The sequence below is a fragment of the Ceratina calcarata genome, unplaced genomic scaffold, assembly GCF_001652005.2.
Source record: "Ceratina calcarata isolate Rehan_Ccalc_2016 unplaced genomic scaffold, ASM165200v1 scaffold517.2, whole genome shotgun sequence".
NCBI lineage: Eukaryota > Metazoa > Arthropoda > Insecta > Hymenoptera > Apidae > Ceratina > Ceratina calcarata.
The window spans coordinates 240458-264265 of NW_017176301.1; the positions used below are offsets into that span (position 1 = coordinate 240458).

At 40.7% G+C, this 23808-nt stretch overlaps 6 protein-coding genes and 1 long non-coding RNA gene across 21 annotated transcripts in view; 4 read left to right on the plus strand and 3 right to left on the minus strand.

Moving 5' to 3' along the window:
* Window positions 1–4153, minus strand: part of Gbs-76A (Glycogen binding subunit 76A) — a 15049-nt gene extending 10896 nt beyond the window's left edge. The window contains exons 1-2 of one of the 2 annotated variants that reach the window (XM_018030172.2): window positions 2286–2820; window positions 1664–2179 (exon numbers count right to left, since the gene is read on the minus strand). The gene's annotated coding sequence lies outside the window, so the exon portion shown is untranslated. Of the gene's footprint in view, window positions 1–1663; window positions 2180–2285; window positions 2821–4071 lie in introns of those variants that run through there. The other variant, XM_018030173.2, reaches the window with a different exon arrangement.
* On the plus strand, window positions 4099–7084 carry aln (divergent protein kinase domain 1C). 3 transcript variants are annotated; one of them, XM_026816431.1, is made up of 5 exons: window positions 4099–4269; window positions 4751–4885; window positions 5469–5629; window positions 5917–6604; window positions 6726–7084. In XM_026816431.1, the coding sequence occupies exons 1-5, from the start codon at window positions 4120–4122 to the stop codon at window positions 6954–6956; spliced, it is 1365 nt and encodes a 454-aa protein (XP_026672232.1). In that variant the 5' UTR covers window positions 4099–4119; the 3' UTR covers window positions 6957–7084. The 3 variants fall into 3 exon arrangements, with proteins under 3 accessions (XP_026672232.1, XP_017885664.1, XP_026672233.1); XM_018030175.2 differs by lacking the exon at window positions 4751–4885; XM_026816432.1 differs by lacking the exon at window positions 4099–4269 and having other exon boundaries at window positions 4810–4892; window positions 5474–5629.
* On the minus strand, window positions 6063–9179 carry LOC108628343 (uncharacterized). The gene is made up of 4 exons (XR_001916782.2): window positions 9004–9179; window positions 8579–8765; window positions 8339–8491; window positions 6063–6148 (listed from the first exon to the last, which is right to left on the minus strand). It is a non-coding gene; the product is annotated as an uncharacterized LOC108628343 (long non-coding RNA).
* On the plus strand, window positions 7185–10493 carry LOC108628341 (uncharacterized). Of its 7 annotated transcripts, none has more exons than XM_018030176.2 (7): window positions 7185–8022; window positions 8378–8485; window positions 8591–8687; window positions 9114–9333; window positions 9419–9516; window positions 9971–10112; window positions 10163–10493. In XM_018030176.2, the coding sequence occupies exons 2-7, from the start codon at window positions 8417–8419 to the stop codon at window positions 10392–10394; spliced, it is 858 nt and encodes a 285-aa protein (XP_017885665.1). In that variant the 5' UTR covers window positions 7185–8022; window positions 8378–8416; the 3' UTR covers window positions 10395–10493. The 7 variants fall into 7 exon arrangements, with proteins under 7 accessions (XP_017885665.1, XP_017885668.1, XP_017885670.1 ...); XM_018030179.2 differs by having other exon boundaries at window positions 8594–8687; XM_026816434.1 differs by lacking the exon at window positions 7185–8022 and adding an exon at window positions 8208–8315.
* A 266-nt stretch (window positions 10494–10759) lies between these two features.
* On the plus strand, window positions 10760–14259 carry LOC108628380 (eukaryotic translation initiation factor 2-alpha kinase 1). Of its 2 annotated transcripts, none has more exons than XM_018030258.2 (8): window positions 10760–10936; window positions 11112–11282; window positions 11601–11763; window positions 11901–12453; window positions 12532–12708; window positions 12850–13005; window positions 13069–13206; window positions 13998–14259. In XM_018030258.2, the coding sequence occupies exons 1-8, from the start codon at window positions 10867–10869 to the stop codon at window positions 14211–14213; spliced, it is 1644 nt and encodes a 547-aa protein (XP_017885747.1). In that variant the 5' UTR covers window positions 10760–10866; the 3' UTR covers window positions 14214–14259. The 2 variants fall into 2 exon arrangements, with proteins under 2 accessions (XP_017885747.1, XP_026672231.1); XM_026816430.1 differs by having other exon boundaries at window positions 12883–13005.
* Window positions 14260–14677: 418 nt separating this feature from the next.
* On the minus strand, window positions 14678–21791 carry scny (ubiquitin specific peptidase 36). Of its 4 annotated transcripts, XM_026816428.1 has the most exons (7): window positions 21627–21791; window positions 21467–21530; window positions 20735–21239; window positions 20549–20656; window positions 18897–20319; window positions 17698–17903; window positions 14678–16145 (listed from the first exon to the last, which is right to left on the minus strand). In XM_026816428.1, exons 3-7 carry the CDS (start codon window positions 21201–21203, stop codon window positions 15757–15759), a joined length of 2595 nt encoding a protein of 864 aa, XP_026672229.1. In that variant the 5' UTR covers window positions 21204–21239; window positions 21467–21530; window positions 21627–21791; the 3' UTR covers window positions 14678–15756. The 4 variants fall into 4 exon arrangements, with proteins under 4 accessions (XP_026672229.1, XP_026672228.1, XP_017885746.1 ...); XM_026816427.1 differs by lacking the exon at window positions 21467–21530; XM_018030257.2 differs by having other exon boundaries at window positions 21467–21791.
* Window positions 21792–22048: 257 nt separating this feature from the next.
* LOC108628325 (uncharacterized) overlaps window positions 22049–23808 on the plus strand; it is a 4668-nt gene continuing 2908 nt past the window's right edge. Inside the window, exons 1-2 of one of the 2 annotated variants that reach the window (XM_018030154.2) lie at window positions 22049–22260; window positions 22804–23090. In XM_018030154.2, coding sequence (XP_017885643.1) covers window positions 22833–23090 — 258 coding nt within the window. In that variant the 5' untranslated portion in view covers window positions 22049–22260; window positions 22804–22832. The remainder of the gene's footprint in view (window positions 22261–22803; window positions 23091–23808) is intronic. The other variant, XM_018030155.2, reaches the window with a different exon arrangement.

Here is a 23808-nt window from a genome sequence, read left to right on the forward strand (position 1 = left end):
CCGGCGATCGGGTGTCGCGTTACGCGCGGTATGTATAAGAGTGTGTTACACAGCCGGAGATCGCATTACAGAAGCTTTCTCGAATGTCCAGGCAAACTGCGACAGGCTCACCGAGGCTTCCAGCAATCAAACAGAATCGTAGAAATTAGATTTCACTTTGCCGATCAAATTGAACGGACTGCATCCCTGTATTAAGGATCCTATAATTAACGATACCACACGCTCGTGTCGCAGTTGCAATTACTAGACAGCGAATTTTATGCATTTATAATAGAACTGAATCTGCGAAGATGATAAACGTCGCGTGTAATCTGTAAAACAGTTGAGAATGTTGAAAGCTGAATGGATATTTCAATGTTTAAACGGTAAAATAAATGATGTTCAGCTGAAACGCATATCTCTTACATTGATACTGTGAGTGTTTTATTTTGCATAAGCTGTCTGCTAATTAAAATCACGGTACGGGAGAAAAATTGATACGGAGAAGATCGCGTATGTTGCCTGATAAAAATGAAACGAAGATTGAAATGAGAAAGATCGCGGTTTTGTTTTTGCAAGCTACTATAAATACACGGTAGCGCAACAGCGGCGCACGTGATACGGCTAAAGAGAGACTAACGGTATATATGTGTACATGTATATACGTAATTTCGCGTATCTGTGTTATTATCTGAATGATCGTTGCACAACGATCATCCTCGTCGTTTCAATTGTTGCCACATGAATCGGTCGCACTTATTTTATAATATTAATAATTCATTTACTGGAAATTCTTAGATAAATTGAATTAAAATAGGAAATTCAAGGTTTAATTTAAGCCGCGAACCAAGTAAATTAATTCATTATTAACGAAGTTATTAACAATTGAAGTTGAACAATGAGTTTCAATGCAATATCATTTTTAGAATTCGACAAGGTTTAATTCAAATGTAATTTTCACCCCGTAGGAACTGTTTTATCAAAATTTGTCAAAGGAACTGAAGTAAAGCACAGACATGAACCTTCAATTTACTCTACGAACGAAATGAATCGATCTAATATTAACGAAATTATTAACAATCGAAATTTGACAATATTTTTCATTAGAGTTTAATCATGTCTTCGTTTATCAATAATTTTCGCCCTTTAGGCGTCGATTTATACAAAATTCCCAGAGGAGATAATATAAAGTAGAAGCGTCAAGCTTTAATTTGAGCCGCCAACGAAATAAATCGGTTCATTCTTAACAAAACTATGAACAATTGAAGTTGAACATCATATTTCATTAAAATAGAATCTTTCGAATTGGACAAGGTGTGATTCAGAGTCAATCTTCTTCCCTTAGAAATCGATTTAGGTAAAACTCTTAGATGAACTAAATTAAAATAGAGAGTTCAAGCTTTCATTTGAGTCGCGAATAAAATAAATTGGTTTATTATTTATGATGTTATCGGCTATCAAAGTTCAACAATGATTTACGATTCACCCGTTAGGAATTAGCTGATCATCCTAATTCTGCCTATTAGCGATCGACGCTGGTGTGAGTCCTCCATTAATAAACGTACGTCTACGACTGTATGAATTTGTTCCCTTGAATAAAATCTAATTGAAAATCGGTTTTCAACGTGTCGAAAGAGATTAATCAAATAGATTGCCGAGATTCTAAACTTGAGGCCTGACTCACCGAACTCGTGATCCTTACGCTCGATCAGGGGTGAACAACCCCTAGAACTAACATGTCCACCCAGAAGGAATGCGAGAACGAAAAACCAAATCCACTTTCAGCCAATGTTTCTTCCAGTACCATTAATATCCTAATATCTTGGTCACAGTTAAAAATGAACCACCGATTCGACCGCGGCTGTATATAAAATTCTATTGAACCCGTCACTGTTTCATTTTAATTAATCGAGCCGCGCGATCTTTCGTTTCTTGTTTAATCCCAATCACTTTAGATTCGACGTTTCTCATAATTAGTCCGATTTCGGACGGTGTCGCGGACGCATGGGCTGTTCTCGGGAACTGCGCCGAGGCTCGGAGTAAAAATGAGGACGACGAGGAGGTCGAGGGGACGGCCGCAAGGGCGCTCGAAGGTCGCAGCTGCGCGACGGCCAACGGAGGAGAGTCACCTCGCCTCTTCTTCAGGTGCGAGCGAGCGAGCCCGCGCGATTTCGAAACTCTACTGACGTTTTCCTTCTACCTGCAACGAGAGCGCTTGAATCGTGACAAAAACAAAGGAAGAGAGAACCAGAGAGAGAGAGAGAGATGGAGATAGAAATTGAACGATGTTTCATTCAAATCTTTACCTGTTAGAAATCAGTTTATCGACATTTGTCAGATGAATTCGTGTAAAGTAGAGGTTCCAAGCTTTAATATAAGCCATGAACGAGGTAAATTATTTCATTATTAACGAAGCTGTCAACAACTGAAGTTGAACAATGATTTTCACTATCATTTTTAGAATTCAACGAGGTTCAACTCAAATTTAATTTTTATCCCTTAGGAATTGTTTTATCAAAATCTGCCAAAGGAACTGAATTAGAGTGAAAACTTTAGGCTTTAACTTGTCCCTTGAACGGAGTAAATCAGTCCATTGTTAACAAAATTAGGAACGATTAAAGTTGAACGATGGGGTACCATCTCAGTACTTGCAAAATGTATGCATCTTTTTTTAAATATAAATCGTCGACGGATCGATATGGAAAAATTCTCACGTTTACTACTCTGCTAACAGCGCTTCTCTTTTTTTTTTACAGAATTTTTGACACGTTCGATTCAGCGCAAAAAAGAATAATATTCGCACGTTATATTATGATGTATGAAAATGAATGGTACAATTAATAAAATTTAGGTGCGTCGCAGCGTTGAACTGTGGCAGTACCGGCCCCGTTCGGTCTAATTTAAAAGCTCGACTGTTGCGTTGCGTGTGCACGTTGGAAGCTTGGCTCGATGAGCCAGCAAAAAAGGATGGAGCAGTTATTATGGAACAGTCGCGTGGGTGAGCGTCCCAGCGCCCGCTTCTTCTGCCAGCTCACAGTGAGTCGATAATAGATTTGAATACATTCAATGGTAGCTCCATAAAAATCATTCGATTATTTTAAATCAATTGAATAACTGCAGCAGCTTCTTATTATAGAAATTCTCATTTTATTACGTGTGTTCGTTATTTAACTGACGCCCTTCTTTCTTCAAATCGCTTTTCATTCTTCGGAATTCTTCTCCTTTTGCATGAACCACGTGAATTTAGAATTTGTTGAACTGTTTTGAATTGATTCCGAACGGGCGGGTCGAATCGAGCGGACAGAGATTTGAAATAGAGTCTGCGCGTTTCCACCCTCCTCTCGCGAGGGTGTGAGAGGGTGCCGCAGCGGAGAGATTATGCCGCATTGCCAGTGCACGAACCGGCATCAGCGTCGTCCGAAAAGCCTCTTCGATCACCGCTGGTCGTCGATTTTGTAACGTACATTGCGGAAGCTTCAAGTCACAGACACACGCGTGAAATTGAAGGAGAGACTACGAGGGGACAGTGACAAGTGACCACTCCTATCTCACAGGCAGCAAGTGCTAAATGTGTGGATTCATTCACCCTTAAACCATCCGCAGTAAAACTTGCATCAAAATTAATTAAAATTCGAAGATCCGTGAATTGGATGATAGAATCTTTAGAGTTGGGGAAGGTTTGATTCGAGCTCGATTTTCACCCCTTAAAAATCGAATTAGATAAAGCTGTTGGAGAAATTTGAGTCAAGTATAGAATCCAAGCTCGAATTTAAGCCACGAACAAAGTGAATCCGTTCATTATTAACGAAATAACGAATGATTGTAGCTAAACAATGTTTTTCCCTTAGGAGATTAAAAACAGAACTTTTTCACTGCCAAACGTTGAACGATATAAAGCTGCGTATCTTCGATTCTCGACGGAAATAAGTAATTAAAGAAATTAACATTTCGCTGATGAAATAGCTGTTGGAACTCGAACAGGAAAATATTTGTGTACGGTGTTAAATGAATTAATTGATGAAAACAGGAACCGATAAGACTGGTTGGAAGATGAGTGTTAAGAGATCGCTGGACATTTGAAAGTGTACTTACTGCTGGTGGAGGAGGAGGAGGAGGAGGCACCGGCTGGCGAATCTGATCATGAACGTGCGACGTTTGCCCGGTTTCATCTACAATTACAAGGCGGCGACTGTCTTCGTATTCTTGGCCATGCTCCTCCTGGTCTACCTTCTCCTTCACTGGGGCATCGTCTGCACCAACTTAGAGGCCTGGAGGCACGTGTCCAACGTGGTGAGTCGCCCTCCGCTGGAAACAACAGAATTCCCTTCAAACTCTCAACTCACAATCCTTTTAATTAATCATAATGGATCCGCACTCGTTTATTTATTTATACGATCAGAGGAATTAAAATTACTCTTGTGTCCGATTCAATTGATTGAACGTGAACGTGTGATTGAATCTGAACCCCGTGGATCAGTGAATCGTTGAATAAATATTATCAGACTGTTTGAAAGTCGTTTTTTGTTTGCTACGCTGTAAGACGACGATTGACCGGCGGCGTGAAATTCCTGTCTGTCGCGGCACGCTGCACGCTCGATAAAATCTTTGTCGAGACATCGCCGTCGCGCGATTCTCGACGAAACGGACGTATTATTTAAGAATTGTGAAACGTAGAACCGTTTACCCGTCGTCGTATCGATGGCGTTCCTGTGAGGATTCCTCGGACACTGACGAAATTATCACTCTCTCACTCTCCCTCTCTCTTTTCCAGCTACGAACGGTTGTGAATCGTATACAAGTACGAGCAGCAGCAGCAGCAGCAGCTGTTAGCTGCTGGAAAAGGGGATGGAAATCGAGGGGGGGAGGAGAGGCAGCAAACGCAAGCGCCTTCGGTTCGCGAACTGGGGTATTCGGTACAATTTATATAATTAGACGAGGTTCGATTCAATTTTGATGCTCACCCTTAGGAGTCGGTTTATTAGGATTCGCCAGAAGGACTCGGTTAAAGTAGAGAATTCAAGCTTTAATTTGAGCTGCAAATGAAGTGAATTCGGCCATGATTAACGAAGGTATCAACGATCGAAATTGAAGAATATTTTTCACAATGATACAATTTTTATAATTGGACAAGGTTTGATTCTAGGTCGATTTTCATCCCTTAGAAGTTGATTTAGCTAAAATTGTCTGATGAGGTAATAAAAAGTAGAAAGTTCAAGCTTTAATTTAAGCCGAGAACCAAGCGAATCCATTAATTATTAACAAAATTATGAACGATTCAAGCTGAATAATATTCTTCGTTCGAATACAATCTGTGTTATTGGATTCAAGATTGATTTTCACTTGTTAATATTGGATTCATATCAGAGGAGTAACTTAAAGCGAATAGTCGAAGCTTGAATTTAACTCTGTATTAGGAATTCCCGAGTTCTCATCCACCTTGAAACCTGATTAAGATTGGTTTAGTTCGGTGATAAGAATTTCGATTGCAGTGCAGCGCGCACAGGAAGGGTGGTGCCATTGGAATCCTCTGCGACCCCCTGTGCTCGGAAAGAGGTATCCACTCTCTAGCCTGCGAGACCCTTCACGCCGGCAAGGAGGCTGTCTTCTCGGCTCATTGGGAGACCACTCGTCTGGTCTTCAAGGCTTCCAGGTAAATCAACCTCATACAAATCGCGAGTCAAAACTCAATGCCTTTCGATCGACTTAATAAAATCATTCAATCCCCAGTTTCAACTCATCCTCTCTCTTTTCAGTAAATTCTTGTTATCTTATATACAATTTTACAAAGACAAACACTTTTAATGTAATCCTTTCGATCGATTTAATAAAACTCTCTCACTAAATTCCCAGTTTCAATCCTTGCTCCCGCTCATTAAACTATCGTTAGTATGTAAAATTTTACAAACCCGTGAACATTTGTATTTTCGGGAATCGTAGAACGAGGACTCCCTCGAATCAGTACGAGTCGCTCTTCTGGACGGACTCCTCCGGTAACCGCCGCTACCCATCGGAGCCGGACTTCGCTCGCATGATCAAGGTACTGATAGCTGATAAGCTGAACACGACGGTGTCCCCGTTGCAGCTGGAGAGGCTGGCTCGGCTGCGGACGCACAGGATAGAGACCGAGCCTAGCCGACGCCAACTAGAGATGGAGAACCTGTGGCCATTGCTGCAACAGAACGAATATCTGATGACCATCGTTTACGAGGACAGAGATATATTCCCGCAGATGATCGGCACCTGCGGCACTTTTTATGCGGTCGAATACGTCCGCCCGATCGAAACCCCCACGACCGTCCTAGCCCTTTCAGACTCGAAGCCAGAATGGGCAAAACGATTGAAACTGGCGGTGATGATCATGGATCTATTGGAGGAGTTCGACTCAAACTTTCCCGAACCGATTCATCTCTGCGACGTGAAGATCAATCACTTCGGACTTCCTCTGGGAGGGCAGAAGCTGAAATTCTTAGATCTGGACGCCGTCTTTCCTAGGACGGTCATTAGTAAAGTTATTGGAGATGGGAGGGACTGCCAAGATCATGGGGATTGCGACTATTTCGATTGCAGATCGTTTTGTTCGAAGGAGAAAAAGTGCAATGGTCCTGTGACTAATAATAATCTTCAGGTAATCGACGCTCGTAACATTGGATTCGATTCGAATCGAAACAATTCTTTTTGAGAATTGAAATTATTTGAAAAGATTCTCAGATAATCCTTGTACCCCTGAATGAATATAAAAATTGCAGGTGATCTGTGAGAAGATATTCTTAGGATGGACCCTATCGGGGACGATAATAATTCCGGGACTGCTAATGTCGGAGCACACTACCAGCAGCCTAGCAGTGCTTTTAAGGCAGTGCGCTAACCCTTCAGGGGACCTTGAACATTTGTCGAGAGCCGCGGTGGCGGATAAACTGAAAACGAGGCTGCACAACATGCTGCGCGAAATGGAACAGAAAGTCTCTGCCTCTTTATAAGCAGAAATAAAGTTTTTGTGACGGGAGCTTAATTCGATTTTTAGTTGAATACGAGACATTGTAAATAAGAATATTAGAAGACACTGTATGTAGATAGTAAACGAATAATAAATTGCCTTCCATTCCTATTTAGTCATTTTTTATCTTCGTTAATAATAAATCGATTTACTTCGTTCGGGGCCTAAATTCAAGCTTGAAGCCTCTAATTTAATTCAACTCCCCTCGTAATTTTACCTAAATCCATTATTAATAAGTGAAAATTAATCTTGAATGTCCCATTATTAAAAATGGATCATCGTGAAAAATATTGTTCAACTTCGATCGTTTACAACTTCATTAATAAAGAACGGATTCACTTTGTTCGCAGCTTAAATTAAAGATTCAAGTTTCCTCTTTAATTAAGTTCTTTTGATAATTTTAGATGAATCGAATCTTAAGTAATGAAAATCAATTTTCCAGTACACCTTACAAAATTTTAAAAATCCTATCCTAACGAAAACTCATTCATTTCACTCAAACTCAAATCATTTCATTTCAGCTGCTTATAACTTTGTTAATAATGAATGTATTTACTTCATTCGCGGCTTAAATTAACCCTTTCGCTTCAAGCGCCGGATATATCCGGCATCTACACGGTCATCCACGGAAATTCCGTTCGGTGACGGCACTTTGGCGGACTGGACTGCCGACGCGAAAGGGTTAGGGCTTCTGCTCTCTGCTTTAATTCAATTTGTCTTGCAATTTTAGCTAAAGCAACTCTTACGAAGTGATTTAAAAGAAATTCGCATTGAATCTCACAAAAACTGTACGCTACCTATATACACTTTTCTTACCTCTGATATTGTCTAATTAACTGCAACGCGAACATGTCTCCTTTCACGTCGATCGTATTTACAATTTCAACGCGTCCCAGAAATACAATTTATTACCAGTGCCGTTTGATAACCCGTTAAGATCACATTTTTGTATCGGCTTCAATCCTGAATCGGAACCCCATCGATGGTGGAAACAATTTCAAAGAATCTCTAATTACCTTCAGTTTCACGTTTCAACGTTCGAACGAGCCGTAGGTTCACCTTTATTTATATTAAGATTGCCACAGACTTCTAGACAATATACACTTTATTACGACAATATTAGGAAATTAAATGGAATGATACATAAAATATATTAAATAGAATTGAACATGAAATGTTAAATGGAATAAAAGGCAAAATATTAAATAGAATTAAAAATGATATGTTAAATGGAATAAAAAGCAGACTATTAAATAGAATTTAAAATTAAATATGGAACGGAATAAAAGCCAGCATATTAAATAGAATAACATACCAGTAGTATTGAACGGAAATCTGTGAGGTAACTGTTGTTTCATTACGTACCTTATATTTCTATCCAATTTCTTCCCATTTGATTTGTAGAGGAGGTTTGATTTCGGATTCGAACCGTTCATTCGATCGATGTACCCGAACGTTTTCAAAGATGCATCGGTCCTTATATTCTTCTACCTCACACCGTCCCTTTCCCAGGTACATCTGTGATGTCGAGTCAACAATTAATGTTTATATCGGGCTACTGGCCTTTGATAACTTGATTGATTGATTAAAATAATAAAACTGTACCTCTGATTCAAGAAGATGTTCACCGAAGTCGACGTGCCGGAACTGCACCTGTTGGCGTCGAATTTGAAGCCCGAAGAGTGCGCCAAGCTCGTGCTTTTAAATTCCGATCGTGAGTATTTAGAAAGAGTCTTGATCAACTCTTTCAAGATTTAATCAGAGGAGGCAGAGCGAAGAGAACGTTTCTTTTCTGAAATGATACATTCCGGTCATATTAATATTTATGTACAATGATCTCAAGGTATACCTCAGTATATAGCAGAATAACTCGTTAATTATTGACATTTCAAAAAAATATTTCAAACAAAAATTGTAGCTTCGACTCTTCTCTACAAATAAGGTCCTATACAATTTTCTCCTAACTTGAATACTTCAGAAACAATCATTAAAAGTATGAAACTACCTCGTCAGTAATAGAATTTCAATACCTTTTACATCCGAAAATTGTTGTACTTGAGCATTTTCTTTTGTACTTCCTGGTCTCGTAACAGAAATCATACTCCTCGAAGTCTTTAGACTGCGGCAAAGTTGTTTACAGGTGAACCGTCGGAAGATGAGGTGAATTCGTTGGCCAGGGAGCAAACGTGCTTCCGCCGATTGGTGAAATGGGTCTGCCAGTTGCGCACCGTCACCAGGAACACTTATCCGATCTTGAACGATCTCCTCGAACGTATCGGCAGGCCGGATTTGATCGAATGCTTGCAGGACTTGAGGGACGGCAGGAAACCTTTGGTGGTTCGCCAAGCCGATGAGTCGGAGTCGGTGTTAGATATTCTTCTTCTTCCGTTAGCTTGCACATTTTCTGTACTTCGTTAGGAGTTTAATTGTTGTGAACACGTCCAGAGATTACGAGGCCGAACCTACGACGGCGGCAACGGCGTCTGCGAAATCGAAGGAGGAAAACAATCAGTTTCCCAGCGATGCAATTAAGAAGATCGGTGGTAAATTAATAACATAATTTACGATTGGAATAAGAGAAACGGTAATAGAAGAATGATGACGATGACAGAAATAACAGTTTTATCTAAATTGACTGGGAACTTGACCAGTTCGGAAAATCGTAACGAAAAATATGTTCGAAATTCTATTGCTTATAACTTTGTCAATAATGATCGGATTTAGTTCAATCATGGCTTAATTCAAAACTTGAGGTCTTTACTTCGAATTCAACAGTCTCGCAATTTTCCCTAAATCCACTATTAACGAGTGAAAATCAATTTCGAAGCCTATCATGCTCCGTTATTTTTGTATCTGAATGAAAAATATTGTTCAACTTCAATCGGTAATAATTTCGTCAATAATAGACAGACGTACTTCGTTCATGGGTTAAAGTCAAGCTAAAACTCTCTACTTTAATTGATCTAAATCGACTCTGAACCGAACTATCCTCCACAGGAGGCACGACGTTAAAAGTGACATTGAAAACCGCCGGTATAGTCCTAGCTTCCACGGTCCTGCTCACCTGTTGCTGCACCCTAATAATACGAAACAGGCTAACAAAAGTTCTATCAAAAATCCGAGGAAAGAAGAAGAAAAAGTAAGCAACTACCGAGCTAAGTTTCCCGTGTGAAATTTGAATTTTTCCAGTAAATTGATAGACGAGACTGAGGACGTGGCCAGGAGCTACTTAATCCGTAGACCGAGGAGAATTAAACGGAAACGGGCACCGTCCTACGAAATGGTGCACACGGCCACGCAAAATACTTTAACGCTGGGGGCGGCGGAGCCGGTGGTGGAAGAACCGCAGCCGACGCCAGCCTGTTTCAAGTGTTACAAGAAGAAACGGAAGAAAACTGCAAAGAAGCCGCCTCATAGATGAATCGAGCCAACTCGTTTATCAAAACAGCTGTATAAAAGATGTATTATAATTCTCCTCGATCCACGATCGTTAAATAAATTGATAAAACTTGTTACACTTCGTCGCGGTACACTTACTTTAAGTAACTGATCTCACGTGTCTTAGAGATTAATCTTTCTATTTCCTGGCCACCTCGGTCCGAACGGAATTCACTTTTCAATAATATTATTCAGTTTTTATTGTTTTTTCAAATTCCTACATAATGGATCGAACACGGGAAGCACTGCGCCGGGCGCCCTTGCGCGTCAAACTGGCAGAACGGAAACGGCAGACATCTTAGAATTCGAACCACTGCAAGTGCAGCGCCCTCTGATCCCATCCCTGGTGGAACTAATAAACAAAATATAAATGTAACCTCCTCCTAACGCGATATTTATTCCTACTGTCAAATGTAAGGGAGATATTAAAAAACGCGTAAAATGCGAATTAAACGATGGAGAATAATGAGGAATCGTTGAGCAATCCATGGGAGTCGTTGCCGACTGCGACCAGCTTCGACGGAGGTGAGACCTAAAATCCTCTAAGAGATGTAGGATCCTTTGGTAGAAATTACTGTTCCTAAACCTAAACATCTTCAAAATGAAAATGTTTAATTTATTCATTAAAACAATCCTCACTCCTATGTAAATATTCCCTACCATCGTTAATCAGACTCAAACCATTGATAATTCTTGGTAGGTAATGACATAAGACCAACAGCACGTTTGGGTAATGGAACCAGTAATCAAAACCATCGACATGTAGTGAACACTTATTCAGCTTCTACTAGCCTGTTAATTGGTTCTTTGATACAGCAGCTATGCCTGATGTTTGAAGCCGATGCGACGCACAGAAACAAACTGTACTTTGGTAACAATCCATTTTAAGTAGAGAGTTCAAGCTTTGATTTGATCTGCGAACAAAGTAAATCTGTTCATTATTAACAAAGTTACCAACGATTGAAATTTGATAATAGAGAGAATATTAGAATTCAGTCTTTAGATTCAAACATATCTTTATTTATTCACGATTTTTGTCACTTAGGAGTCGATTTATGCAAAATTTGGAAAACAAGATGATAGAAACTAGAGAATTCAAGCTTTGTGTTGAACCGCGAACAAAGTAAATCGGCCGACTAATAGTAAAATTAATCAAAAATTAATATTAATACCAGCATTACCATTCCAGCAATATGTGAGAAATTGTACGAATTGAAGCTGATCGACAATTCCTACAGTATGATAGAGTTCGAGCCGATGAGAAACCAATATCGCCAAGCTTTGTACCAGCTATTCGCCGTCGCACGCGCTGCAACCGGTTGCGATAACAGTATCTTAAGAAGAATACCCAGGTAAACAATTGTAAATTAATTCTCTCATGCCTCTGTGCGAGGAATACCCAAGTAATCATTCTAAATCAATACTCTGCTCTCTACTTATAATTCATTCTATCTTCTAATACCTCTATTCATAATTACCCCTCGCTCAGCCCATTATTAATAACGGAACGGTCGCGGTATAACAAAGAGTTCGAGGAGATCAGCTTAATCGCGTCCGGAGGGTTCGGAAACGTGTTTAAGGCTCTGCACCGCCTCGACGGTATCGAATACGCCATCAAGAAGATAATAGTACGCTCCGATCGGGTGAAGAGCATAGTGGAACGGTTGGACGAAGTGAAGACTCTCGCCAGATTGAATCACGCTAATATAGTGCCATACAAAGGAGCATGGATCGAGCCGACCCTCCCCTCTACGAGCTTCCGTTTGATATCGCCTGAACAGTCTTCCGAATCGAACGGGTCGGCGAGTAAAGGAAAGGAGAGTTCGACGGAGAACAGCGATGCGACGAACTCTAAAGGGAACTCTAAGGGGAACTCCGGGTCGAACGGGTCGGCCGGCGGGAGAAACAGTACGGATCATTCAAACAGTATATCGTTCCGTAGCGAAGAAGGCAATGGGTATGGAGAGGACAAAACGAAGACCAGTGTTTCCTATGAGGAGCGTAGCAACGATAAAATGCTCCTGCCGTACGTTTCACAAACGGTGTGTATACAACACTGGCTATTCCTCTCTTTCCTCTGACTAACAACCGACTCTGACTCGTTCTGTTCCTCTTCTCAGAACAAGAGGTACACGACGTTGTACATTCAAATGGCCCTGTGCGAGAAAACGCTGCAACGATGGATGGACGAGAGGGTAGGAACCACGCCGCAGGCGATGATCGTCGCTATATGGACGCAGATCATCTCCGGGTTGGATTATATACATTCCCGTGACATCGTACATCACGATATTAAGGTAAAATTAATTCGATTGCTTGTATCCCTGAGATTCAGTTCACCGTACGGGTCAAATCGAAGCTCAAACCCTCTACTTCAATTCCTCAGTTTTCCTCGCGATTTTACGGAATCCTTCGACGAGCATTATGGTTTATTTCAGCCCAGTAATATATTTATATCGACTGCTGGTCAGTTGCAAATACAATTAGGAGACTTCGGACTGGCGTGTCCCCTGCGTAGGGAGAACCACGGTTCTGTGTTCGGTACGCACATGTATGCGGCGCCCGAGCAACTCCAAGGGAAATGCGATCCCAAGGTACATACTGAGCTTGCTTCTTTCCTATCTTCTTAATTTGTACGATTTAATTCGTGCTTTTAGAGCGACGTGTACAGTTTGGGAATAGTCCTCCTGGAACTGTTGGTACAGACAAAAACTCGGATGGAGAGGATTGAAATAATCAACGGATTGAAGAGGGGGCAGTTGCCGACTGCTTTGGCTGCTACTTATCCCAGATGGGTAAGTGAAACAAAATTCTTTCAAGATGATCGATGATTATTAAGGGAATCGAATGAAACTTAGGAGGAACTTTCAGGAGTCGTATCTAAGTGCTCTCCAGAGGGTCTAGCCGGATATGCTGGCAAAATGTCAAAAACGCTAAAACTGTTTAGCCCCCATAACTACCCTCCGAATTCAGATAGAGGGTTAAAAATTGGCATGAAATGTTTTCTTTGGACACTCTATTGAATGGCTCATTGCAAGTTGAATTTCGTTCAAGGGCACATTTTGCCATTTTATTCGGCTAGACCAGGCATGGCCAAGTACACGTGCCCCACTGTAGCTGTTCTCCCTACTTCGTGCAGTAGGCCCAGGAAGCCCTCACATTATTTTAGTATGTTACGTGCGTGCATCATACACACTATTAACCGTTCGGACTGCGTGCCCCACTCCGGCTCCCGGGCAAGGTCGTGTCGCGCGGCGACAACTTTGGCCATGCCTGGGCTAGACCCTTTCGTAAAGATATCTTTATCAGCTTAGTAACCGCAGTTAAAAGAACGAACAGTAAAACAGTTATCCAAACTTTAATAAACTCCATTCGCTTCAAATTGTAATAACTTTGGTTTCAATTAAGGGAATCGAACGAAACTTGGGGGGGGAGATCTTTAGGAAGATTCTATTTAAGTGTCTCTAAAGTTTCATTAAGATATCTTCACGGGTGTAATTAATACAATTAAAAAATGATTGATTAAATGTTAATCGGTGGTCATTTGAATTAAACAGTGAACTGATTATTTGAAACCTTGTTACAGGCACACGTGGTCAGCCAATTGGTTCAAATAGATCCAAAGAAGAGACCTACCACGAATCAATTATTATTGGACCTGAACGAAGATAAGGATACAATCATAGCCCGTTTAAAGAACGATCTCTCCGAGAGGGATAAACTGATAGAGGTATTAGAAGACAGGATATCTAGGCTACAACAGCAGATTACCAAACATGATAATAACTCAAGAAATATGTAAATTATTTTGTTTTTAATGGGTAGAATAAATTTTTTTTAGAATTTTCCAAGGTCTATCTTAAACTTCATCTTCGTCGCTTAGGAGTTAATTTTGCTAAATTTGTTTGATTAAATTTGAATTAATGTAGAGGCTCCTCCAAGCTGCTTTAACGTTCGTTAGACGAATCAAATTGAAATAGTGATATAAAACTTTAACGTAAGCCACGATTGTATCGATTGCATTGATTGATAACAAAGTAATCAACAATTAAAGCAATTTTTCTCGTCTATATTAAGCATATAAAATTGGCTCCGAACTTAATTTTCATCTATTGAAATTTCATACTTATTTACAGAGTTCGATATTTATTAAATCAAGAGTGCAAATCTTAAACACGATGACCCTGATCATTTTTTTATACACCTCTCATCGTTTTCAAAGTAAGAACTAAAATAGAAAAATGGAAAGAATGAAGAACTCATAGACACCGAACAAGTTTTCTCATCTTCATTCGCCAATCGTTTCGTCATCTCTTACAATTCTTCCTTACGATATACAACGATCTGTCTTATAACATAGACTCGCTGCCCTCCGATCAATCCGGAACGGACAGCTTCGCCTATGGTGAAAGGACAACGAATACGCTTCAAATTGCAATAATTTTTGTTATAATCGACGAGATTTAATGAAACTAGGGAGAGACCTGCAGGAAGGTCCTATCTAAGAGTCTTCCAAGTTTTATTAAGATATATTCACGATTTCTTTTAGTACGCGCAACTGTACATCTATGTTCTCCTTCCACCATAGGGAGACCTCCTATCTATCTCACAACACAGATCATCTAATGCCTTCCAATAAAAGTTCCCTGGTTTCTATAATATAGAATTACTTTGCCTTACAATCCAGACTATAATAATTCTCTCTAAAACGAAAACCGTCTGCAAGCAAATCGATCGACGAATCAAAAGAAAATGGAAAAAAGAAACACGAAGAACCGTGTCAAAATTAATTATTTATAATATTTCATCAAATGGAATAATAATTAATATTACTATATCTAATTCTGCGAACGCTAGCAACGTCTGAAACTCGATAAATAAAAAACAGTAGTCGATCTTCATTCCAATATTCTCCAACTAAGTTGTGTGTGTATTTATATATATATATAAAAGACTACGAGGGTTCAGAATTTCAACGTTGCGCCGCGTTCGTTTTCACTCCTATCTTTCGTTTAATCCTAAGTAAACGTCCTATCACTGCGTAATTTCCTCGATCCTCATAGAATATATTGCTCGATCCTCAGTAGTCGAAGATCCTCTGGTAAAGTTTCTTTCGTTCCTCAACGATCTTCTATCAAAAAGCTTCGATCAAGAGTCAAACTCCTCATTACTCGGCTCCCTCCGTCCATTCCAGTCAAATTCCTCTTCCCCAGACTTCAGCTTCCTCCGAATCTTCTCTCGTTTAACTATTTCCTATCTCCTTTAAGCATCGACAACGAGCTGGATTTTAGTTCTCAACGAGAAATCTTCTCTGATTTGTTTCTGTCCCCTGCGCTCTACCGCGTTTATCCCCGTTGCCAGTGAGCTCGCGAATGGTATCTATAATGCTGGGGTCTGTAATTTCTGGGGTGTCTCTGTCGAGTCCTGAGGTTCTGTAACAACGCCCACTGCCTGACGTGTCCCGAGGTGTTGTAATAATGTCTAAGGCCTCTATCGTAGTAGCGAGGGGTAGGCGCGCGGTGGCTGTTCCACGTTTTACCCTCCTGGTACTCTTGGAAAGGATTACTGTAACTTGACGAACTCCTGTCGTCGTAGGATCGATGAGTCTTTAGCTTCTTAACTCGACCGCGGTCGAGATCGTCGTCATCCGCGTTCGAGTGTCTTTTCCGTTCCTCTCGACGATCGGCATCTACTTCCCGGTCTATCAATGTCCTGTTGCCGTTCCAGTTTACCACTGTAAGATAAGCGGTAGTTGATTAATGTAATTTGGGATCGGATATAAAGTGTTGAAATATTCGTTTGGATGAAGGGATTTGGCCCTATCTGAGCACCCCTAAGATTTCATCAAGATATGTTTATTGGTTCGGTAGCTGCAGTTAAAAGGACGAACAGTAAAACAGTTATTCAAGGTTTAATTTTTAATTCAATATTTGCTTCAAATTGCAATATCCTTCGTTCTAATGACGGGTATTGAATGAAACTTGAGGGAAACCTTCAAGATCCTATCCAAGCGTTCTCCGAGTTTCATAAAGCCACTTTTAATATTATTACAGTTGTTAATAAAAATACTTTTGACATAAAAACGATTTCTGTTCTAATTCAAAATTATTACTTCAAATTGTAATGACCTGTACTCTAATGAAGCGAATTGAATAAACTTAGGAGAAACCTTCTTGAAGAATTCTATCTAAGTGTTTCTAAAGTCTCATTAAGATCTTCACGGGTTCATTGATATAAACAAAAAAAACTCAAGCAGTACAGTAAAAAATTGTCGAAATATAGAACTAATCGTGCGAATCCGTACGAATTAATGTGAACGCGATACAATTGGACAAAGGCAGTTTATTTACAAAATCTTAAACATTACGGGTATACAATATTGCACGGTTAAAATTTTAAAGATCGAACATAACTCAAAGAACATAAGAGAAATCGGGTGAATCAGTTTAATTTTGTCGATAAGTTTTTTTAATAATTAATGGATTTATTCCGTCTTACGGATTAAATTGAAGGTTGGAGCCCCTACTATCTTTTGTCTTCTCTAGGAATTTTGTTTAAATCAACTCCGAAAGAGTAAAATCCTTCATGGAACGGTTCACATTAATTCGTACAATTATTTTCTCTAAAGACGTTTACGAAAATGATTAAAATCTCTGAATCCTACTTAACGATCTTTTCCTTCTTCGATTCTCTTTTTCCAGCTTCCCTATCCGATTTGTTTCTAACAGGACCTTTAGAACTCTGATCAATCTTCGATTCCATTAAACGGTTACCAACTCCTTTCACTTCCATTTTATTAACAGAACTCAATTTGAGATTGTGAACAGGCTTAGCTTTCGAGCTCTTAATATTGCTGGGCTTAGATTTCGACCTTCTGTATTTTGGATTCGAGACAGAATTCTTCGGGATCGCATTAGAACTGTCATGATTCGAGGCTCTGTACTTGGGATTCGTGTCAGAATTCTTCGGGACTGAATTAGAATTCGCACGATTCGAGGCTCTGTACCTCGGATTCGAGTCAGAATTCTTCGGGATTGAACTAGAATTCTCAGTATTCGAGGGTCTGTACTTGTGATTCGAGCCGAGACTCTTCGAAATCGCATTAGAAATAGTACCGGGTTTCTTACAATTTAATTTCAACCGTTCGTCTTGAAGTCTGACTTGAATAGAAGCTGGATTCTTATTTTTATCAGCGGGAATACGATTTTCAATCGCTACTGGATTAATTTTATTTCTCCCGGGGATTATATTAACATTTTTTGGTGTAATTCGTTTGATATACTGACCGCTGTTCCCGTATCGTCTAAGGGACATCCTGAGCAAGTGCGAGACGGTGTCCGACTGGTTAGTCCCATTGAAGTTCCTCACAGCCGCTGCGCTAGGTGTTGTTGTTGTTGTAGTATTAGAATTTATATTCACATCGATAGTCGCACCGGTACTGGTGCTGGTCGTCGTACTGGTGCTCGTGCCTTGCGGTAATTTATTATCTTCCCTGAAACAAAAATTAGTTTTGAGTATTAATTATTTTAATTAAGACTTCAGATATACAGAGTGTTCGACTATTAGTGGGAATAATTTTAGGCAGTGATTCGATTTCAATTGTAATAATTTTCGTTCTAATCAAGGTAATCTGATGAACCTTGAGAGAAACCTCCAGGAAGGTCCCGTCTAATGGCCTATTCCCACTGCGTTTTCCGCTCAGTGCCGGCGAGCGAAATTGGGATACCTGATTGTGAGAGCGGAAATACGGAAAGCCAGTACCGTAATTAAGGGAAATCGAGGTATAGGGAAAAGCGTGTAAAAGAAAAAATGTGTAGGTGACATTCAGCGGGTCCGGTCTGTTGTGCTCGAATCAGACCTCTGCTAGGCCTCGGCAGCGGCAAATAAAGCGAAAGGGGAAGAGAAACCGCAGAGAGCGGAAAACCTCGAGATCGAGAGCTTTGCCGCTTTGCCTGGTCTCTTTCCCGTTTTCTGCGGTTTCTTTTCCCCTCTCGCTTTATTTGCCGCTGCTGAGGCCCAGCAAGGGTCTGACTCGAGCACAATAGATCGGGCCCGCTGAATGTCACCCACACATTTTTTCTTTTACACACTTTTCCCTATACCTCGATTTCCCTTAACTACGGTACTGACTTTCCGTATTTCCATTCTCGGGTACCCCAATTTCGTTCGCCGGTACTGAGCGGAAAACGCAGTGGGAATAGGCGACAAGCGTTATAAAGCTACCTGTAATATTATTATAATTCTTAACAAAAATACGTTTGACCTAAAAATAATTTCTATTCTAATTCAAGTTTATCATTTTAAATTGTAATACCTTTTGCTCAAATGAAGGGGATTAAATTAAACTTATGGAAAACCTCCAGAAGGTTTTTGTCTCAGTGTACTCCATATTTAATAAATATAACTTTGTCGATTCAGTGACTGTAGTTAAAATAGTGCAGAACATACATCGGGACATTTACCGATTCAAGAATTTAAAACTAACTTGTCAGTAACGGACCATCCGTTGGGCGCAGTGAGCGAAGTTGCCGATCCGAAACTGGTATCCTTCGACACCTGCCACCCCTTAATGCTACTCGCCTTGGTAGCAACTTTCTCCTCGTCCTTACACCCCCGAACAGTCTGATGCCATTTACTACTCTTCACAGTTCCACCGTTCGCCTCTGCTTTCTCATTCTGGTACTTGACAACTGCATAACTAGCCCCATTCTTCTGCACCTTGCCTACTATCTCGTTCCCATTAATTTTCGTCAACGATTTTTGCGCCTCCTTCGTACTGTTCACAGGTTTCGCCAGAGGATTCTCTTTCTTAACGGGCGAACTCTTACTATTAGGTACGTTCACAGGAACCATACTCTTTACTGAACCGTTGGAGCTAGTCAAATTCTCTTCCTCCTCGCTCGAACCATCGTACGGCACAAGACAATTCCCGTTCAAAATCCTGCCGTTCTTAATATGCATGATCAACCTCGGCTGTTTCTCCATCATCTTCTGCGGCAACTGAGGTCCAATGAAACCGGAACCCTTCACTTGAACCCCGTTACTAGAATTCTTCTCAACATCCTCCTCTTTGCTCGTCAAGCCGTTTACGGAGCCATTCAATACGGCCGAGCCTGAAGTAGAAGCTTTCGGCGTTCCTACAGTCGATTTGTTCAATTGGGAAACTGGAGAAATAGTCGGAGAACTGATGCTGCCGTTCACCTTCAAATTACTCGGTTCCATCTCGAAGATCATGATGTAAGCGTTTGTACTTAGAACATTGCTCAAGCTGACCGGCCTAACGCAGGAATCGTCGAAAGAGTAATATTGGCCAGTGGAGACCTTGGCCACGGCAGTGTAATGCCCGCAGTTAACTGAGGGGCCCATGTGAGTGACCATCGAAGTCAGTTTGTAAGTAAGGGACTGCTGAGGCTCGCCGGGCTCTCTCCAAAGGTACGGCCCCATGTCAATGGTCTGCTTAAAGCTAATATGTTTCGAGATTTTTCCACCGAGCACATTGAATCGTTTTAGTTGGACGCAGAGGACCTTTGGCGCTCGTTCGACGCTGAACTGCTTCGTTGCCGGCACTCGACGTTTACATGCTTCGCATTTGTAGTCGTTGTTTTCTAATTGCTCGCGACTGAAATAGGTTGCGAGGGCCTCGTCTAGAGTAGTTGCCTTTCTTATGTCCACGAGCAAGTCCTGGAAGTGTTGGAACGTTGTCGAGACGTGACGACATTGGAGGCACTTGACTTCGGTGCGGACGTAGCCGCCGAATATTTGGTTGATCGGCGTCGTTTCTTTGGAGTAGTTGTCGAGCTTGTTAGCCTTGTGCCGGGTGAGGTAGGCTTTCTTCATGCCATCGAGGAGGTATCGGAGGAACTCATGGGCGTCCTCTTGCTGGCCCGGCACCATTGTCCTACAAATTACTGAAGGGGAAATAATTATTCGAGGCAAGATCAAAGAGAGAACGGAAACAGAAACGTGGGAATATTAATCAGTCGCAATGAAAGGATCAAAATCGACCGCAAAGAGGGATTCGTACAATGAACTTAAGAAAAACTTTGAGGAAAGTGAAAGTTATGTGTGTCTAAAGGATGAAAATCGGCCGTGAACATGAATTCGTACAATTCCAAATATAGTTTAGAATTTGCTTACGTTTTAGTTTATTATAAATGTAGAAAGGTTTAATAGCGCATCCAGACTTCTGATGACTAAACTGCAGAGTCTTGGCCATAGCGCACGTAAGACACTCGCCTGCTCCATCTAAAATAATCATACTGTCATGAAATAAAGCCGAAATCTCCTACCCGAATTCCTTCCCCAAAAACTGAGCGTCGTTACCATTCTGTTCACATTTCGAGTTATGGTGGCTGTCGGACAGGAGCCAATTGACCAACGCAGGCACGTGGAACAGGGCTTGAAGCGTACTATTTAAATAGCAAGTATTACCGACATTAAACATGCCGGCGCCCACAGGAAACGTGCCTTTCCAACCGAGGCTGACTTTCTTCGCCAAGAACAGAGTCACCGCAGGCTCTGGCAAGCACGGACCCTTCTTCTTTGCAATGCCGTCCTTCTTCTCATCGTTCTCAGAGTTTGGCAGGCTCAACACGGTGTACTTGGCCTTCAACTGATCCAATATCGCGCTCTGATAGTCATTTACCTCTTTGTATTGAACTTCAGACTGCAGGATCCGAGAGGCACTTGTGACTAGCGATGATGACAGCTCATCCTGACCCTTTGACTGGCTAGTGTCCAGTGTACGGCGTAGAGTCGCCGACACTGGATCACAAATACTCACTGCAGGCATTCTTCTTATAGAAAATTCAGTCGTTTCTTTGTTTACCTGTAACAAGGCGAACCGCGTGTTATGCGGTTACAGGTTAGGCGCACGGAATTGCGAATTTCTTAAGCGGAAAACATATAATACCGCGGTAATCGGTCGCGGAATATCGAAACCGATAACTCAGCGACGGGGACCACCGGAATTTAATTGCATTTCGTGCGTAAAATTGTTAATAAACGGAAGCGTGGAGATCGTTAGATGAATTTCGTCGCGGCCAGGCTGTTTACCTTGGAACGCGAAGGCAAACCGCGACTCCCTCACATATTTCGATGCGAGCCACTCGCTTTTAACCTAATAAACCCGCGGATGGTATTATCGATTGAGAAACGAAGCGGCGAGCTGGTTGCCGCGCGTCATCTTTTCCCGCACTTTTTTTACCACACTTACTCTGATTCAATCCCGTACACGCTAAAACCGCTCGTTACTTCCCTGTAAACGACGCTTCGAACACGTTTCTCACGATCCACGGTACATCTTTCGTAAAAACTATTCCGGTTTTCCGGTTACGGGCACGCGGATCAACGAGGACTGTCGTCACTGTCCGCCATTTGCACCGCTCGACGGCCATTACCACGTTCCGTCCGGCCAGCCAATCGGAGCGGACTCAGCTCCAGCTCGCATGAAAATAATTATTATCGTTTAAATTAGAATTTATTATACAAATTTAGATCGTTTTCCGTAAATAATTAATCATTCAGCAGGTAACGATGTTTATAAATAATTGCTTGAACATCACGGAGTACGAAATTGGCGGGAAAGCTGTGGCCAATGAAAATTGACAAATCGTCCGACATAGCGTTACGTAGTACGAGGTATATGCAGGTATAAGATGGCGTCGTCCGACGGGTTCCGTGTTTCACGTTTGTATTAGTGTTATTTCTGTGTCACGAATTTCATAGTTTTCCGCATTGCGAACGTATATACGTCTACTGTGAAGCAATTCAATAAAATATATAATTAATAAGAGAAACAAGTTGAATGACAATTCAGTTTCGACGGGCTGACTTCATTACATTCCTCGGTAAGTATACTTTTATCTTCCACCTTCGTTCCTTATCAAATCATAGTTTTCCAATAAACATCAATCGAACAAAATAGGAATTTCATATTAGGAACTATTCGTTTATAATTAATAATTATTTTAACCAAAGGCCTGTCTTAGAAAACTTGTTACGATATTCTTAATGATTTCAGTGAAACAGGTTAAGAGACAGCGCTTCTTTTTTTTAACTCATTTTCGTATAAGTTTATTCCAAATATAACGACATCATGTTGTTAATATAAAATTTAGGTAATACTGTCACCTATGAGGAAGATCTTATATAATTTTCTTGTAACTTGAGTAATCTAAAGTATGAGGCTACTTTCCTAGTAATAAAATTTCAACATTGTGTATCAGTTTATTGTTAATAACTTGTCAATTATTAATCGTGTAAATATTTCAAACAAAAGTTGTAGCTACTGATGTTACCTACAATTAAGGCCCTACACAGTTTTCTCATAATTCAAATATTTTGTGAATAATCAAACTGATCTCGGTATTTATTCAAATTCTGTGAAATAGGTTAAGAAGCAGATATTATTTTAAGAGAAATGCCGGACAGTGGGGCTGTTTATCAGCCGACAACAGTGGGCTACATGTATGACAGCGGAGGTGAAGGGATAGGAGGAGGCGGAACTACTTTTAGAAGTGGCTTTTGGAGAGTTATATCCAGACACAAGCTTAACTCCAGGAAATGGTTGGAACTACTATTATCATCTGCTGCCATATGTTTCTTTGTTGCTGGCTTTACTACGATGCTGGTCAGCCTGGTCTTTGTTTCCGAGGATCCACGAGAAAATAAAGTCGAGGTAAATTCATAATTGAAAAGACAGAATTGGAATTGTTAATTTCAAATTGCAATAGCTTTCGTTCTAATTAAGGAAATTGAATGAAAGGGTCTAGCTCAGGGCTTCTTAAACTTTTGTCATTCACGACCCCATTTATGATTGCGAGTTACCATTACAGTCGTCAAAATTTTGCTACGCGACCCCATTTGGGGTCGCGACCCATAGTTTAAGAAGCCCTGGTCTAGCTGGATAAGGGGGTCAAATGTGCCCTTGAGCCGAATGAAGCGCCGTTTGCGCCATTCGATAGCATATTAAAAAAGAAACATTCACTCCAATTTTTAGCTCTATATCTCAACCAGGGGGGAAGTAATCGGGAAAATTCGAAAAATCAGTTTTTTGAGGTATTTCCTTACTTAACGCCTTGCGAAAAATCTGAGAAAATTCTGACATGTTCGTAATGTAGCTGGAGATGTCTGAGAATTTTTTCAGATTTTTCGCTTGCAAAATGTAGCCGTGAAAAATAAAAAAGTGTTAAAAATAATTTTTTCACATAGAAATCTTGAGACGACTAGATTTATATTTTTATGGTAGATGCGTATTGTTGCAAGGATTGTTCATGAATTTTTTCAGATTTTTAGGATTGGTGCGTCAATGTGAAAAAAATCGAAAACTTCTTTTTTTGCTTGAAAAAGTAACTTCTGCTTCGAATTTTTATGTCTTTTTCATACAGAATTTTTAT

Excerpts from the sequence above, each read along its gene's own strand:
- LOC108628341 (XM_018030176.2), top strand. The coding sequence starts at position 8,417 with ATGTACCCGAACGTTTTCAAAGATGCATCGGTCCTTATATTCTTCTAC. Across the intron at positions 8,486-8,590 it reads TCACACCGTCCCTTTCCCAG|AAGATGTTCACCGAAGTCGA; the intron begins GTACATCTGTGA and ends CTCTGATTCAAG. Across the intron at positions 9,517-9,970 it reads TGCAATTAAGAAGATCGGTG|GAGGCACGACGTTAAAAGTG; the intron begins GTAAATTAATAA and ends TATCCTCCACAG.
- scny (XM_026816427.1), bottom strand. The coding sequence starts at position 21,203 with ATGCCTGCAGTGAGTATTTGTGATCCAGTGTCGGCGACTCTACGCCGT. Across the intron at positions 20,657-20,734 it reads CTCGAAATGTGAACAGAATG|ATGGAGCAGGCGAGTGTCTT; the intron begins GTAACGACGCTC and ends TGATTATTTTAG. Across the intron at positions 20,320-20,548 it reads CATTTATAATAAACTAAAAC|TAATTTGTAGGACAATGGTG; the intron begins GTAAGCAAATTC and ends TTTCCCCTTCAG.
- LOC108628380 (XM_018030258.2), top strand. The coding sequence starts at position 10,867 with ATGGAGAATAATGAGGAATCGTTGAGCAATCCATGGGAGTCGTTGCCG. Across the intron at positions 12,709-12,849 it reads TCGTACATCACGATATTAAG|CCCAGTAATATATTTATATC; the intron begins GTAAAATTAATT and ends GGTTTATTTCAG. Across the intron at positions 13,006-13,068 it reads AAGGGAAATGCGATCCCAAG|AGCGACGTGTACAGTTTGGG; the intron begins GTACATACTGAG and ends TCGTGCTTTTAG.
- aln (XM_026816431.1), top strand. The coding sequence starts at position 4,120 with ATGAACGTGCGACGTTTGCCCGGTTTCATCTACAATTACAAGGCGGCG. Across the intron at positions 4,270-4,750 it reads GGAGGCACGTGTCCAACGTG|CTACGAACGGTTGTGAATCG; the intron begins GTGAGTCGCCCT and ends TCTCTTTTCCAG. Across the intron at positions 6,605-6,725 it reads TGACTAATAATAATCTTCAG|GTGATCTGTGAGAAGATATT; the intron begins GTAATCGACGCT and ends TAAAAATTGCAG.